The 17,415-nt window shown below is 39.7% G+C and overlaps 1 protein-coding gene across 12 annotated transcripts in view; it reads left to right on the top strand.

Annotated features, from left to right (window-relative positions):
- ARMC8 (armadillo repeat containing 8) overlaps positions 1 to 13,875 on the top strand; it is a 142,187-nt gene extending 128,312 nt beyond the window's left edge. For all 12 annotated transcript variants that reach the window (XM_078389349.1, XM_020787417.3, XM_020787418.3 and 9 more), the window contains 7 exons: positions 3,969 to 4,061; positions 4,370 to 4,519; positions 5,964 to 6,059; positions 6,745 to 6,840; positions 7,564 to 7,636; positions 10,080 to 10,173; positions 11,763 to 13,875. In XM_078389349.1, coding sequence (XP_078245475.1) covers positions 3,969 to 4,061; positions 4,370 to 4,519; positions 5,964 to 6,059; positions 6,745 to 6,840; positions 7,564 to 7,636; positions 10,080 to 10,173; positions 11,763 to 11,796 — 636 coding nt within the window. In that variant the 3' untranslated portion in view covers positions 11,797 to 13,875. The remainder of the gene's footprint in view (positions 1 to 3,968; positions 4,062 to 4,369; positions 4,520 to 5,963; positions 6,060 to 6,744; positions 6,841 to 7,563; positions 7,637 to 10,079; positions 10,174 to 11,762) is intronic.
- Positions 13,876 to 17,415: the final 3,540 nt, after the last annotated feature.

The following is a 17,415-nucleotide window of genomic DNA, read 5'->3' on the forward strand; positions in this document are numbered from 1 at the left end:
CTTCAATGCATTCCAATGGGGGAAACATTGTATTGCTTAGCGATGTTTCCTATGGCCATTTTCGCTTAAGGATGGTAATCCGTTCCCATTGGAACGGATTAACCGGTTTTCAATACATCTCTATGGGAAAACGTGTTTCGCTTAGCGATGTTTTCCCATAGCGTTTTTTTAACCAATTAACATCGTTAAGCGAGGCACCACTGTAATAGGTGTTACTTCCAGAGAGTTGTGGAATTCAGCTGAAATTGATAGAGAATAAAACTCTCTTGTTCAGGAGTAAACTCATGGCACATATTAGAAACCAAAAGATTATGTGCAAAAATTGTGTCTTCTGGGGTTAGAGAATAAATTAAGGACAAATAATATTTTGAATAAGCGTGGGAAGCACTCTCAAGACCGTTTGTTTGCATACCGAGACGTGGATCAGTGGGGAGGGGGGGTCCTCCTCTGGCTCTTGTCTGTCCGTCCGGTTATGCTGTTGAGCACCAGGGTAGACTGGAGGGGCGGGGTGAGGAGTAGCCATTGTTTATAAATCCAGCTTGGAGGTTACTAGGTGCTCCTCGGTGGTAAAGCCGGGTCTAGAGGTACTCCACGTTTCGATTGGGGCCAGGGATGGTATTGGGATTTTGCTGGGTTACCGTGCTCCCCGCAATCCAGCCACTTCCCTTCCGGAGTTGACTGACTTTGTCTCCGCAGCACTATTGGGATCCCCGAGGCTCTTGGTCTTGGGTGATTTCAAAGTGCGCGCGGGGGCAGAGGCATCTGGGTCAGCTCTTGAGTTCTTGGAAACCATGGCTTCCTTGAACATGTCCCAACATGTCAATGGCCCCACCCACGTGGGTGGTCACACACTGGACCTGGTCTTTTCCTCCAGTTGGAGCGAGAGTGATCTGGTGGTGACGGACCTCATGTCAGTCCCCTTGTCATGGTCAGATCACCACCTAATAAAATATAACCTCACAGTGGCTCTCCCCCCTCACAGGGAGCAGGGACCTATTTCTATGGTCCGCACTCGAAGACTACTGGATCCGGTTGGATTCCAGGACATCATGAGAGGGGTCACGGCAGACCTGGCTAGCGCTCCTGTCGACGCTCTGGTTGATAGCTGGTCCACCTTGGCAACCAGGGCTATAGACACGATCGCGCCTAAACGTCCTCTCCGTCGTAGAGCTCGACCAGCGCTCTGGTTTAACCAGGAGCTTCGAGCACTGAAGCGACATAGGAGAAGGCTAGAGCATAGGTGGAGGAAGAACCCGACGGATTATAATAGGATAGCTGTCAGGGTCACAACTAACCTTTACCTGTCTAAGGTAAAGGCTGCTTGTCGAACTTACTTCGCTAACTGGATAAGCGAAGCGTCCAACCAGCAGGCAGAGTTATTCTGTATAGTGCGCGACCTATCCAGAACTGGTCTGGATGATAGGCCTCCCCCTAGTTTTTCACCTGACCAATTTGCAGCCTTTTTAAAATCTAAGGTGGAGGCCATCCGACGGGACCTCTCTCCTTTTTTGAACACTATGAGTCGAGCAGAGATGTCCAGCACTCCGTCTTGCCTGGTAACCCTTGACTCCTTTCAGCCTGTCATGCCTGATTCTGTGGCCAGAGTGCTTGACTGCTGTGGAGCCACCACCTCCTCCTTGGACCTTGCCCGGCCTGGCTAATCAAAGCAGCCAGGCCAATAACAACAGAATGGGCCACTGCAATAATAAATGGGTCTTTCCTTGAGGGCAGGTTTCCCTCTGCCCTCAAGGAGACACTCATTAGGCCCATAAGAAAGAAATCTAATTTGGCGGCGGACGAAATTGGCAATTATAGGCCCGTCGCCATTGTTTCTTTCATGAGCAAAGTGGTCGAGAGGGTGGTGGCTGACCAGCTTCAGGCACATCTGGATGAAACAGATGCCCTGGATCCATTTCAGTGGGGCTTCAGGCCGTGCCACGGTATAGAGACGGCATTGGTTGCCCTGTACGATGACTTGTTGAGGGAGGCTGACGGGTAAAATATCTTTGTTGGTCCTCCTCGACTTCTCGGCGGCCTTCAATACTGTCGACCAGGGTATCCTCCTGGGGAGGCTCTCTGAGTTGGGTATCAGTGCTTGGCTCTGGCCTGGTTCTGTTCCTTCTTGGAGGACCGCCCCCAGAGAGTGCAGCTTGGGGAGAGTATTTCGGCCTCGTGAAGTCTCAAATGTGGGGTTCCACAGGGGTCGACTATTTCCCCAGTGCTGTTTAACATCTATATGAGGCCGCTGGGTGGGGTCATAAGGGGGTGTGGAGCATCGTGTCATCAATATGCTGATGACACCCAGCTCTACATCTCCTTTTCACCAACTGCAGGTGATGCCGTCCTGTCCCTCCAGCGCTGCCTGGGGGCCGTACTGCAATGGATGCAGGAGAACCCGGCTGAACCCGGACAAGACGGAAGTTCTGAGGGTGGGTGGCCCTGTGGATGGTGGCTTGGGAAACTCCCTCATGTTTGGGGGGGTGGCCCTGGCCGCGAAGAGAGGGGTCCGCAGCCTAGGGGTGCACCTGGACCCGACGCTCACCATGGGAACACAGGTGGTGTCGGTAGTCCGCACCGCCTTTTCCCACCTTTGGCGGATTGCCCGGCTGCGACCTTACCTAGACACGGGGGCGCTCACTACCTTAGTACATGTGCTCGTAATCTCTAGATTAGACTACTATAACGTACTCTACGTGGGGCTCCCTTTGAAGCTGATGCGGAAACTTTAGGTGGTGCAGAATGCGGCGGCCAGACTCCTTACTGGAGTGAGAAAATACCAACACATCTCTCCTACTCTGGCCATGCTGCACTGGCTGCCCATCCGTTTCCGCATTGACTTCAAAGTGTTAATGCTTACATATAAAGCCCTAAACGGTTTAGGACCCCGATACTTGGCGGAACACCTGCTCCCACTTAGATCTACTCGGATCACCCGCACGAGCCAGGAGGTGAGGCTGAGGAGCCTAACGCCGAGGGAGGCCCGGAAGGAAAGGACACGAAACCGGGCCTTCTCGGCGGTGGCTCCTCGCCTCTGGAATAACCTTCCTCCGGTTATTCGTGTGGCCCCTACGCTGGGCACTTTTAAGATTAAACTAAAAACATGGTTGTATGTTTAGGCCTTCCCTCCTGTCAATATTTAATTCTTTCTTTATTTTTTCTTTCATTTATTATTTGTTTTATTATTATTCTATGCGTTATGGACTGTTTGTAAAATTCTTATGTTTTATCGTATACACCTTATTGGAAGCCACCCAGAGTGGTCGATCAGACCAGATGGGCGGGATATAAATCAAATAAATAAATAAATAAATTTGTTTGTTTAAAAATCCTATCCCATTCTTTTTTTAAAAAAACAGTTGAATAAATTAAATGAAAATTAAAGTGATAAAACTGAAAGTAATGGTAAAAACAGCATAAAATATGCAACTATATAATAAGATATCATAAGAGCAGATCACAAAGTGTGATTGATCCTGTGCACAAGTGGAAAAGAGAAAAGAAAGAAGTACACCATCAGTCATCTCAAAATCTTCCTTAGAAAAGCCAGAACATACATCTTGGCATTTTAAAATGTTCATTGTTGGGGCTTAACAGACATTGCTGGGGAAAGACAGCATAGAGCTTGGCACCACATGTCAATGAGCATGTGGATGCAGTTCATAGCCTTCTTTTTTAAATGAGTATATTTTTTCCCATATGTATTCATTTGACTGCCAAATTTGTGTTGGTGAGCTGTTTTAGATACCCATCCGCATGTAACTGACATTTTTAAGATACTGGATCTCATATTTCGTAGGTGGGTATTAAAGTTCAGCTGTATGAAATTTAATCGTGCAAATAAACTAATGTGTGCTTGTTTGATTATTAGAGCAACTAAAATAACTATGTCAGCATATCTTGCATGTATGTAGGCTTGGACAATATGTAACTTTAGATTTCTGAAATGATCTTCCTTTCTGTCTACATAGCCTATTTTAGAATCAGGAGCCATAGAACTTCTCTGCAGTTTAACCCAGAGTGACAATCTTGCCTTGCGGGTGAATGGAGTTTGGGCTTTAATGGTAAGAGCTAAGGTTAATCAGACAATTTTGTATATCTGTCACTCCTTTTCCCCATGATAGCACTGTGATAACATTGGAAATATGAAGATCAGTAGGAAATTTTAAAAACTGAATTTTTTTTTGAGCGTGTGAATGTTTTCAAGTATATTCCAAAAAAGCCTTCCATACTGCTAAGAAATGTTCCTTGTACATTTTAATTATTTGTATATTTGCATATAGCCAGTTGTAAGAGCTTGCGTAGTAGAATTATGTTCCTTTTTAAAAAGTTGATGACTGAAATTTGAGATTAGTTTTATCTATCTTTTTAGAATATGGCATTTCAAGCAGAACAGAAGATCAAAGCAGACATTTTACGAGGCTTGAGTACAGAACAGTTATTTCAATTACTCTCTGATTCTGATGTAAATGTACTAATGAAAACTTTGGGATTACTTAGAAACCTTTTGTCAACACGTCCAGTAAGTAAAAGAACAAATAAATCTTTTCTCATATTTGACTAATACTTGGTCTTAATTTTTTAAAATCTATCTACCCTGTTTCCCTGAAAATAAGACTTAACCTGAAAATAAGCCCTAGTATGATTTTTCAGGATGCTCGTAATATAAGCCCTACCCCAAAAATAAGCCACAGTTAAGTGAAACCCCGCCCTCCACCATTGTGCAGCAACTAGAAGAAAATGACATGACTGCATTTGAATAAATGTAGATTGTTGTACATGAAAAAAATAAAAAATAAAACATCCCCTGAAAATAAGCCCTAATGTATTTTTGGAACAAAATTTAATATAAGACCCTGTCTTATTTGGGGGAAACATGGTACGTGAGATTTATCTATCTGTTTCAACCTAGAATTTGAGTGAGGACTTGTTAGGAGCAGTTAACACTGTGAGTAACATCACTTTCCTTCCACTGGCATAAATATACAATAGGATTTTGGCCATTTTATGTTGATGTGGTGGTACCCAGTGTGGCATAGTGGATAAAAAGATCATGGAGACCAGAGTTCAGATCCCTGCTAAGTTCAAATCCTTGCTCACTGCGGGAGTGAAACTGGTAAAACCACTCCTTAAATATATCACTTGAAAGCCCTATCAGGGTCACTATAAATCAGTTCTGAGTGGATAACTAACTAATTAGGTTGTTACAGCTTGCAAATTACATACTAGCCCAAATCATTTTCCCTCAGTTATATCAGTGGAAAGCAGATGGAGTTACTTGGCAATGCATTCTTGCTGGCAGAGTGGCGTCACTGGAGCTGGAAGGTGCAAGCACGGACTCATTAACTGCCAGCACAAAGCTGCTGGAAGTTATGCCTTTTCACTTTGACAGGCACGAGAAAGCAAGAGGATTTGGGCTACTAGATTCTTAATTCTAGGGTGATACTGCAGTGTTCACCAGCACAGTTTAAAGTTTGTGCAACTTATAGTGGAAAGAAAAGCAGGACAATGACTGGCCTGACTTTTACAAGGCTATTAATAAAATGCCATGTCTGATAATTCTCAGAATAAAATGCTTGTTATTCTTGGTACTGTGAGCAACCAAGGCCCACATAAATCTCATTTATTCCCCTCTGATAGAGTGTAATAATAATCTAGAATCCAGATGATCTGTTAGGCATGGGACTTTAAACATTTTTACACTTCAAAACCCAGAATTCTGGGAGATGCTGCCAAAAAAAACCCAAAAGTCTATAAACCACCTTTTCTCACCTCCATTGATGGCTCCGTTGCCATGATCTTCCATTTAAAAAGAAAGAAAATAAGTTGACATTTAAAATAATAATAAAAAATTCTAAGGATGATGGCTAACAATGTAAATTTGAGTTATGATTGTATTTTGTTTTATGTTTTGTTTTTGTTACCATGTATTGTAACAATAACACTTGTGTTTCCTATTTTGGCAGCATATAGATCAGATAATAAGTACTCACGGGAAACAAATCATGCAAGCTGTGACCCTCATTCTGGAAGGAGAGCACAATGTAGAAGTAAAAGAGCAGGTATTATCGCTGCTAAATTAAATCATACATGGGGGGGGAATATAGAGAGGAGTGGGTCTGTTAAGCACCTATCTAATATGTATGCCAAGCAAATCCAAGTCCTTCATTGAGAATTTGTCTCAGTCAGAACTTGAATGTGGTGACCTGTATAAGGTTGCTTGTGTGTGTGTGTTTGCCATCTGCTGTTTAAGCCTCCAGGCATCAAAACTGGAAAATAGGAGGTTTTGAAAACCCACCCTACAAAATAAATAAATAAATAAAAATGTTAAACAATTATGAAACAGGATTTCCCAAGCTGCACCAAATTGAAAGCTACACATGGACATGCTGCAAGGTAGACGGGAAAAAACTCAGGCAGCAAGGAGCAGTGAAGAGGTGCAAGCCTTCCACTCGATGTTTGTGAAAGAAATATATTTCTTATTTCTCTTCGGCCAAGCAGAGACCGATTTAATGGCTTCAGAGTTGAAGACCTACATGCTGATTGAGGAGTTGGTTGTAGAGGTTGTTCTCTTGCCCTAGTTCAGGTCCAGATTTGTCCAGCTGCTATAGTGTCTTAAATATTGGCAATGAATCTTGCAAGGCAGAGTCATTCCCCAAGCCCAAGGCAAGTTTCTGGGCTAGCCAGAGCCCAGTTAGTTTGTTCTTTCTTTGCAATATACTGCTACCCTTTGTTTTTTCCCCCCAGACATTATGTATACTTGCCAACATAGCAGATGGAACAACAGCAAAAGAACTCATTATGACAAATGATGATATCTTGCAAAAAATAAAGTATTACATGGTATGTAACTTACTGTATAACTGTCTCTGGTGTTAATATGAATAATTTTTAAGGGAGGTGCCATAACTTCATAGCAGAACATTTGTATTTGCATTGCATGCAGACGGTCACAATCTCTTCAGTAAAAAGATCTGTGGCAGAAGGAATTCTGTTTGAGCCCAGAAAGATGTTGGCCAGTTTGAGTAGACAGTTCAGAATAGATTAGCCATTGGTCTGACACAGGGTTAAATAGTTTCACGTGATGATCATAAAGAAAAGTTTTGTTCTTTGGATAAAAAGCTAAAGAGTTCCTTTTAGAATAAAGCTATATAGCTATCGCATAGTATTTGCAAGATGCACCCCCTCCTTCTCCTAGTAATTGTACCCAACTTCCTTCCCACTGAGGAATTTGGAAGCCGCCCCCCTTTATGCAAATATGGTTGTTTTGAGAGATGATAAAGTAGTCAAGAATTAAATGTTTTAAAGTAATGGCTTTCTGTTCACATGTGGTCCCTGTACACAATCTGAAGGGAAAGGGTAGATGATACCTCTATTAGACCACTAAAAATCACAGATAAAAGCTAGTTGAAGGCCCACGTGGCTTATGTTTTTCAGTTATCTAGTTAAAGTATCACCCTCCCTTGACTTTAGATTGCTTATATATAACTATACTGTATTCTCTGTATTGTTTATTTTGCTATTGGATCAGGATTGATGGTCTTTTGTTTCTTTACCCACATACAGAGCCATTCAAATGCTAAACTTCAACTAGCTGCAATGTTTTGTGTATCTAATCTTATATGGAATGAAGAAGAAGGTAAGAATATAAGATACTTAAGTCCATTGTTCATAAATGTTCTTCCAACCTCTTCTGATATAAGTGAGGATAGGGGGGAATACTCCAAGTAATTATATATAGAGTGAAATAAAGTTGCTCAGCATATAGAATGAGTTTTCATCATCCGTATAGATACTACTAAATTAAAAGAAGGATGAGGTCAAAAGAGCTGGTTATATGATTTCCTTGGCTTGCAAGGCAAAATATGCACAAAACCATATAGATAGAGGGGGAAATGAAAGGTAAAGTGTTCCCACTGATTTCCAGGGTGTCAAATTTTAGTTCTAGGAACACTTTGTTTATGGCTGGATTATGGCAACATAAGAAGCTTGGAAGGGAAATGACCCAAAATGTTGAGCCCAGGTTCATACTTCTAATTGATACTCTGCAGCATTGAATAAAAGTTCTCAACATAATGCAGTTTGCTGTTAAATGCTGGTACTGTAGTATAGAAATGGATTTTTAAAAAATGAGTAGCATAATTCATTCTAGTCCAGGAGTCCCCAAACTTTTTAACCCTGCGGACTGGCTGGGGAAGACAGATCACCCCCAAACACTTGTGTGCATGCACCAACAAGTGCATGTGCAAATGGAGGCACGGCGCTGTCACATGCTCATGCACATGCACAAATGGAGACGTGGCATTCACGCGGGCACACTCAGGCGCATGTGCAAAAGGTGGCGCAAATCATCTGTGCGGGGGTGAGTGCATGCAGAGGGGGCAGGAGGTATGTCTCTGCAGCCCAGTCCAGCTCAGGCCACGGACCGCCACTGGACCGCAGACCTCTCTTCTAGTCTCAACCCACCCATGGAAGCATGGAGCACTGAGTTCCATTATTGATAGCCCTGTTATGAAAGCTTTGAAATAGTCAGAACTTATTTGTATCATTCAGTTGGTAACCAGAACCACTCAAGTTAGGCAGAAGTATTTATAACAATGTTCTCAAGATAAATTATGCGAAAACATTAAGTACTGCAAACCAAAATCTGTAGCATATTCACTTTGAAATAATTTCAGATTGTTCTAAATTAGTGTTATATGTAAGACATGCTATGTGTAAGAACAGGGTAAATGGCATATCTGTGAGAGGGTTGTTTATTTCCAAAAAATACTGGCTAAGTGTTGGAAATGCTGTTTTCAGAATTTATTTATTTATTTATTTATTTATCTATCTATTTATTTATTTATTTATTTAGGCTGATTAATGGAAGGAATTCTAACAAGAAACATAAAGCAAAAAAAAAAAAAGCAAATAAAGATGCTGTGGACAACTCACATTAAAATATAGCAGTTAGTCTTTAAGGTGCCAACATGTCTCTTTTGCTTTTCTTTTGTGTTTCTTGTTGAAGTGCTTGCACAGCTACAATTTCAGAAAGAATTCTGTTGTTCTTGCCAATTATTATTCTACATTATTACAGCAACAAAAGTAATATATGTCAAGTACTTCAGATTAGATAAAACACTAAACTTAGAAGGATGAACTAATGCTCTAGCTGAAATCCTGTTGTACTTCACATAGCAGGCAGTTAAACCCAGACAGTGCTTGATTTCACAGTTGATTGTTAAATAGTTGTACAACTGCAACTGCTGAGCTGCAAGTAAATATGGCTTCTGCCTCAGTATAAATTTTCCAACTGCTTGTGCAACTGCATTGCTGTGCAACATTTTGACCATTGTATAAGAACTGTAGAATATTGATAAAATATAAGTATTGCTTATTGAAAGAGTAACAGTGCAACTCTCCACAAATGTTGATATGTTTCATTAGTATAATCAACTGTCAGATGCGTCTGAAAATGAATAATAATGGCCAGCATTGTGCTGAGCTGCTGCTGACTGGCAAGTTGCACCAACGTAGCTCTGCTTGCCCAAGTGTTGTCATTGTGCACAAACGAATAAAGCCTGTCCTCTTGTTTGAGCAACAGCAATGCTTGTGCAAGCACAGTAGCCTGTTACTGTGTTGGCGAGGTTTTCCTGCTCAGTGCTCAATACAGTGCTGGCCTGTATGTTCATGATTCTCTAATTTAAAAAAAGAAATCAGTACAGTTGCAAAAGCAAATGGTCTTATCAAAACCGTTAGGTCTCAGTGGCCTAAATCTGAAAGGCCTAACCTAATAAAAATGTTTAAAGCTCCCCTAAATCACCTTTGGAAAGGAGTGCCATAAATAAAGAGTTACCACTGGTAAATTGTTCTGGTACTGATTTTTTGCTCAGTGGCTTATGATACATAAAGAAGGTCTTAATTTTCTGATCTTGAATCACTTTGTGGAATGTATTCTCATGTATGTATGCATAACAGCTAGAGCTAACTGGAGTATGAATGCACAAATTGTTTGTAATGCATTGTATGCATTCCTTACAGCTCTAGAAGCACTCTTAGCAAATTTCACACATCATTAGTAATATGAAGTTTTCCTATAGGTTCCCAAGACCGTCAAGATAAACTCAGAGATATTGGAATAGTAGATATTCTACACAAATTGAGTCAGTCATCAGATCCAAATCTTTGTGATAAGTAAGTATAAAACAACTCCAAACCAAATTTGAATTATCTTGGGCTGAGTTAAAGAACATATGTTCATTACAGTGCTGGGATAACGTTAGTTGTTGTACATTTCTTATTTGATTGCGTAGTAAGTTTTATTCCTTCTAGGTGTCACTGTTACTTATTATTGTTTTGACTATCTTGCAGACTTTAGAATCATCCTTAGTCTTTCAAGGAGCTCTCAAAGTGGTTGCTTTTGAGCCTGTTTCAATACATAGAACAAAATCAAATAAAAACAAAGGCTGAAATATCGTTGCAGCAATTTTCAGAAATTAAAGATCCCCTGCTCCATTATGTGGTCCCTGATGGCACCTCCATGGTGAAAGGGATCCCAAGGAAACCTCAGGACCTTTGGAGAGAAAGTAGAATATTTTTAATTTCTGAAAAATGTCTGCAGTTGAAGACATCATCGGCTTTATGTGGTATAAGGTAAAAGCAATAGGATATCAGCCAAATCCAGAATGTTTCAACTTCCAAAGACATTCTGTTACTGATTTAAAAATGGTCTCTGTAGACTAAAAGGAACTGCAGAGGCATGTTTGAGAGGGAGGTATGATGGTTATAAATTCCACTGTGCTAACTAGAATTTTAAACAGAGACAGGGCCTTCTTAGCTGGCTATAGACAGACAGGCAGAAACCTTTATTGGCATACTGTACTGTACTGTGGGTGGGAGGAGCAGACATCGCTTGGGGAATTGGCGAGCATTCAGAGGAAGCGGGAGAAGGGAGAGTGTGCTGCCTCCATAACACCTCTGTGGGCATGGCACTGAACCTCCAAACTTCAGTTTGTGCCCATCTCCACACTAGACTTTCGCCAGGTTCATCTTGTAATTAACAATTTGAAAAGATATTACCAGTGTTAATGAAAAAGTCATAATCTGTACCTCATTTCACCCTATTCCCAATCCCACAGATACACCTGGAACCAAAGTATTGTAGTCCATTTTTCTGAAGAAATTGATTTTAATTCACCAAAGCTCATGCTACAATAGATCTATTATTCTTAAAGATGTCATGAAATTTTGTTTTTTATTATGCAAGGTCTTTCAAGGGTGGTTTAATGTAAATGAAATTTCCGTTAAAAATATTTCAGAAGATGTATGAAAATGAAATATTTTTGGTATTATACAGTCAGGATGGGGATCATATGGTTCTTAAATGGCATGCAGTCTACATCTTAATTTAATATGTGGCTTAGAGGGAGAGCACTGTGCATTCTTGCATGATTCTGGTTTCCCACACTATCCAGTTCCCCCATCCTTCATTGCAGGTGGACAAGACAAATTTTGACATCCTGGAAGGGAATGTATTGCATCATAGTTTATATTTCAACAGCAGACATTTAAGGAAACAGTTACTTAGTTTTTCAGACTGCCCTTCTGAGAAATTGAAGATTATATTATCCAGCTTTATTTATGTATGTTATCCAACTTTGTGAAGAAAACCTGTGTACCCAATTTTCCACTACATCACTCTGCTGTGATGTTATTAAAGAGCCCACATATAGTACATGTACTTGCAATTCCTTGGTGATTGACAAAATGTTTTTCATTTCCAGGGCAAAGACAGCACTCCAGCAGTATCTTGCGTGATCAAAGACAAGTTGGACTCTTGTACAACTCTCGAAGCTATGTAATAAGGAATAACAGGAAATAGCCGCACCTAATTCCTTATCTTTTGCACAAGGCACCTTGGGCTGCATTTCTCTCAGGTGCAGGGAGCTGCTTGGCAGGAGCAGTTTAAGTGATCAGGTCTCCAACGCACTTGAGAACTTTGCTATGGTAGCTCCTTACGCAGAACGTTATTCTGGGAAAGTTTTGTTGAGCTACCTGAACTCTAGAACAATCATCTTTTTTCTTTGGGCCTACAATTTTCTGCTTCTACCATGGCCTATGTAAGGCTGTGTCTGGGTGGGTGTAATACCTCAGAGCTTTTGTTTCCTTTTTGTGTTTTTTCTACAGATTTTCAAGGATTAACCATTCTTTGCTGTATGAAAACTTTAAAGAATTATATACAATTTGAATTGAAATGTTATTTAAAAACCCGTTTTGTCCCATGGAGTTTATTTTGATCAGATGAATGTTTTTAAGTAAAATATATGCATTTGTTAAACCTCAGCTTAATGTACCTGTACTTCTCTGTTGAAACAAAATGACATTTAAATGGCTGGTAGCACATGTAATGTGACTGTAGCTGGCCTCCTACTGCCAAGTGTTACTGGTGCCAGCTCCCTGGACTTGCAATGGCAAAATTGAAAGAAACCAAGATGGAGCCTTCTTAGGTACACTTGTTAGATGATTCCAGGGTTGAACATATGGAAATCGTACCTGCTGGGCTTACCCAGCAAGAAGAGTATAGTTCCCCATGTCAGTGCCACTGCTGCCTCAGAAAAACTGCATGTTATAAAACTCTGCATTGTTCTTACATGACTTGAACCTGTGATGATGAATTGTTTGGTTTTTTTTAAATGGCTATTTTTGTTTGGAACTACGCAGGAGTAAACATGAAAGGAAAGACCCATTGAATATCTGGGTACAAATGAAACCCGAATCCCATTTTTATTGTTATTCCAGATGTGCATGATGGTGGAACTAAACATATTCTTGAACAGAAGAAAACAAGATCAATATGATTTGCCATCTGCCTCATGCTTCATAATTCACCAGTTACATTTTCTGTGGATGGAGCCCACAGAAGGGATGGGTGTCAACAAAGAGTGCTCATCAGAGGCTTAATGTCTCATCTCACATACCAACTTTGGTCATCCAATTTTTTGTTTGTAATAAGTATTCACCTGCTTAAGCACATCACATTTATTATATTGAAGCAGAGATTAGAGTTTGACTCTCTAGCTGGAACTGTTTATGCGTTGAAGTGAGATAGCAAAATAAAACCAGAGCTTTCATATAAGGTAATAATGTAATATATCTGAAAGGCAAGTAATAATGATTCAGGGATAGAAGTGAGTGATGTCATTTCTCAGTGTCATTGCTACAAGTTTGTTGGGGTTGGGCTTCTGCGGGTCTGCACATTGTGCCCACCTGCTCACTTAGTACCTCAGAAATAAAGCCTTAGTTAAGTCATTAAAGTGATTGTAGCCTTCATAATACTGAGGAAAAAAAATCACTTCCTGGTCAGCTGTGGTCCACCCCGGGGAGAAAGGGAGGGCTTTGTCAGCTAGGCTGCTGCATTTGCACTCTGGATTGTTTAACAACACATGCACTTCCAAAGTTGTTGTCATGCCTCCATCACCCATATGCATATCCATTCACTTTATTGATATGCCTAAAACTGTGTCAAAAAAAAAAAAAACTAAAAAAAAAAAAACAAACCACAGCTGAGATGTGCAAAGTTTCATCTTCACGCTTGGAGGTCACCTTTTAATGGAATGGCCCTATATATATAGTATATATAGATATACAGTATATAAATGCATTGTGTGTGTGTGTGAATACACACACACACAAAAGAAGGATATAAACTATGCTAAGACAATCTGGGTAATATTTGAGGAAAGCATGATGAAATAGTAAGATGGTAGGTGATAATGAAGTGACATTTTGCACTCAGTGAAGCTTTGTGAATACTTTTTTTGATGTTGCTATAAATATGTACAAAATAGAAAAACACTGTAAATAAAAATGTCCTTTTACTGGATAACATATTTAAAATGGCTTGGACGCATTGATATTTATTTTGTCTTGATGGAAGGATTACAATGTAAGTATTCTTTAGCATAGCATGAAGGCATTAAAATTTAGGTCTACAGACAACTAGTGATAATCTATCATTGTCAGACAACATTTCATTCTAAAAAATGACTACTTTCTCTGATTTCATTCAAATGTCATAATGATAGAATTGTAAAATGAATTGTCAACATTGAGTGAAAATTCTGACTTTCCACTTTAAATGTTCTGTTGAATTCTTATGGTTATTGGAAGAGTTACAAGTCATCTGTGTGTATTTTTGTGTTGTGTGTTGTTAAGTCGGAACCAATCTAATTAGATTTTCAAGGTAAGTGAAATACCTAAGGAATAATTACACCAATCCTACCCACCAGTGAGTTTCTTTGTCCAAGCAAGAATCTGAACCTTAGTTTAATAGTATCTTAATAAATAGCATAAATTATAGACAGAATAAAGAAAACAGGTTGGTCCATGTTTCAAATTTTGTTTATTTAATTCATATATTTCGCTCCACACAGGGGTTCAGGGCAGCTGCCAAAATTATTTTAAAAATGAATATGTCTAAAACACTATAGAATATTTAAATGCAGTAGAATAATACATAAAATAATGGTAAAATATATTGTCTTAAATTAATTCCGAAACATTTTTTAAAAGCACATTTTTCAAAGAGAGCAGCATTCCCTATTAAAAGCTCTTTTCTCTGTAGAGCTTTTCTCTTCAGGCAGTTCTCAAAAGCCTGTCTTAAGAGAAAAGAATTTGCTTGCCAGGAAGACAAGAGGGAAGGGTCAGCCTAAACTGGCCTGCCAAAGAGTTGCACAGCCTTGGATCATCCACCAAAGAGGTCCTCTCCTATCCTCTCTTATGTCCTTGACAAGGGACAAGGTGTGCCTCTGATGATGGCAAGTATGAAGGCAAGGGCCTCCCTGAACCTCTTAAAGTGAGGCCCATATGAGGAGGTCCTTCAGTAATCTAGACCTGATCCAAGTCATATAGGGCTCTATAGGTTACAGCTAGCATTTCAAATGGGACTGTAAAATGGACTATAGCAAATGGAGCTGTTGTTATGGGGCGATATATGATCTATGTAACTAGCCCTAGTCAAACTGTTGCATTTTGAGACAGCTGAACATTCCAAACCATCTTCAAAAGCAGCCTTGCATAGAAATATGTAAAAAGGAATGTGTTATCACATCTACATTGGGCATCTCTAGGAATGGCTGCAGCTGGCACACTATCTTTAGCTGTTCAAATACACCCCTGGCAACCATCAAACCCTGAAGCCAAAGCTATTGCAAAGCAATGCCTCCCAATGTTGTGCCTGGCAAACAACCTAGGAGAATACATCAACCATGGTTGATGGTACTGAAAGCCATCAAGAGAATTTAGCAGAGCCAACAGGGACATGTTCTTCTTAGGTTGAATTGTATATCTTTTTTCAGGTTCATGCGCTCCTAGCCTAGTTGTTTTCCTTATTTTTTTAAAAAAAACTATAAATAACCAAAATTTAGTTAATACTTTGATGACATGTACTTGCTGGATCACTATCTAGTAATTTTAATTTAGAATTTTTAGAGCTTGACATCACCAAAACATGTTTTGGTTCGCTATCTACATGCCAGTGTGGCTTAATCCTTTTAAATCCCTATTGAACTGAACTTGTGTTCCAAACAAAAACTGGAATGTTCACAAGGAGAGGACAAAAGTAAAGAAGGTGCTTCTGGCCATTTCAGTGGCTTATGCTCAATTGGAGGAAGAGTTTACTGAAGATGCTTGGCTAGTTAAATCCTTGATCTGATCCTGTGGCATCCGCTTTATCAGTCAGGCTCTGGTGGTGATGCAAGCCTGCCAGAGAGGGTTATACACCTGGAACAGGATAGAAACCAGTTCCACACATCAGGTATAAACTTGAATTATCAATGTTTATATCTTGTGGCTGGATGTAGTCCACAGTGGGCTGAATGTTGGGGGCATAGGTAATATTTGTTCATTAGTATGATGTTGGAAGTGTTGAACTAAGCTAAATTTAATTAGGGTTGAAAGTATGCAGAGCAGTAGCTGCTACTTCTTTTTTTATCCACAGATCTCATTTTACCTAGAACCTCTTTGAGGGAAACTGCAGCCAGTCTAGTAAACATAACATGAACAATTAAAATTAGATGCCTCTTGGGAAAATGGCTACTTCACTTTTCTCTACTGAAAGATAAATTAAAAAAACATGAAGTGAAAAAACTAACTGTAATTCAAAGTACTGTATAGTAACCTCTGACTCATTTTCGTAGTTGCAACAGTTATAGCAAAGAAGGAAAGCTGCAACAATTAACTACAGCTTTTCTCATTCTTTATGAAAATCGGTATATTGAGAGAGAACACATCAAGTGTTCAACCATTGCAAGATTTTTTGCTCCACCCAAGAGCAAAAAAGATCAGTAGCAAATGTCATTTTTGGTCAGTAGCAGCCTTAATAAAATGAGTGGGAACTTGCCAGTCATAGAGGTTTAAAACTGGTGACTTTTTCTATGACCCCTTAAGAGAACAATAGAAGGAATATAAACAGAGGAAAAAGGAGATGCTGCAGAGCAATTTAGTTTCTTTCTCAATGGATTGGGGAATGTTGAAAAAAGTTGGTGTTTACCACTGGAAAAGGGTCATATACCCCTGAAACCTATTGTTTTGATGGCACAGGAATAAGTTTTCATTATATTTGGTTTGGCTGAACTTCAGCTAATACCCAGCTTAATCCTGATGTGCACAGCTTTAATCCATTTTGTTATGCCACTAGGAGGGTGGAGTAAAAAGCATTTTAGAGCATTCAGGGTGGTATAATCGCATTGTCAGTGTGAAGGTAAGGGCCTCAATTCCTTTATGGTCACTCAAAATCCCATAGAAAGGGTTTAATCAGAAAATTAAAATATGCAAACACCCTAAATAAATTGAATTTCATATCACCATCAGCTTCCTGAAAACTATTTTCTTTCTCTTGTCTTAGTGTATATTTCTTTGTCACCTCTGTGTTTGCTTTACACAAATGATTTTTTAAAAGCAACAAATACACAAGTTGCTTAAGACCGCACTTCTATTTTGAAGAGACATTTTTCCAACATTGAAAGCAGAATGTTTTGATGCCGGGAAACTGCAACTTTCCCCCAGGTATCAATCTATTGTGATTTCTATGTGGAAGGTGGTGCGAATGAAATGTGAGTAGTAAACACGTTGTACTTCAACTCTCAACTATACCCATGCTGCTACATAATTATATATGTTGTTTTTCCTATGACTTTATACCAATGTTTAATACTGTTTTGTATACATTCTTCCAGTTGTTTGGAAGCTATTCTTTTTTTTTATTTTAGCATTTCTAGTGCGTTTATGCAGCACTTTCCTATTTTGTTCTATGGGTGATACACTATCATAGTGCCATGCCTGATGCATCACAGATACAGTTGAACTGTGTGTACCTCAACAGCCAGAATCCTATTGGTTTGTGCACCATAAACCCTAAATGGCGTAACTGGTGTTCAT

Source organism: Pogona vitticeps, chromosome 3, assembly GCF_051106095.1.
Source record: "Pogona vitticeps strain Pit_001003342236 chromosome 3, PviZW2.1, whole genome shotgun sequence".
NCBI lineage: Eukaryota > Metazoa > Chordata > Lepidosauria > Squamata > Agamidae > Pogona > Pogona vitticeps.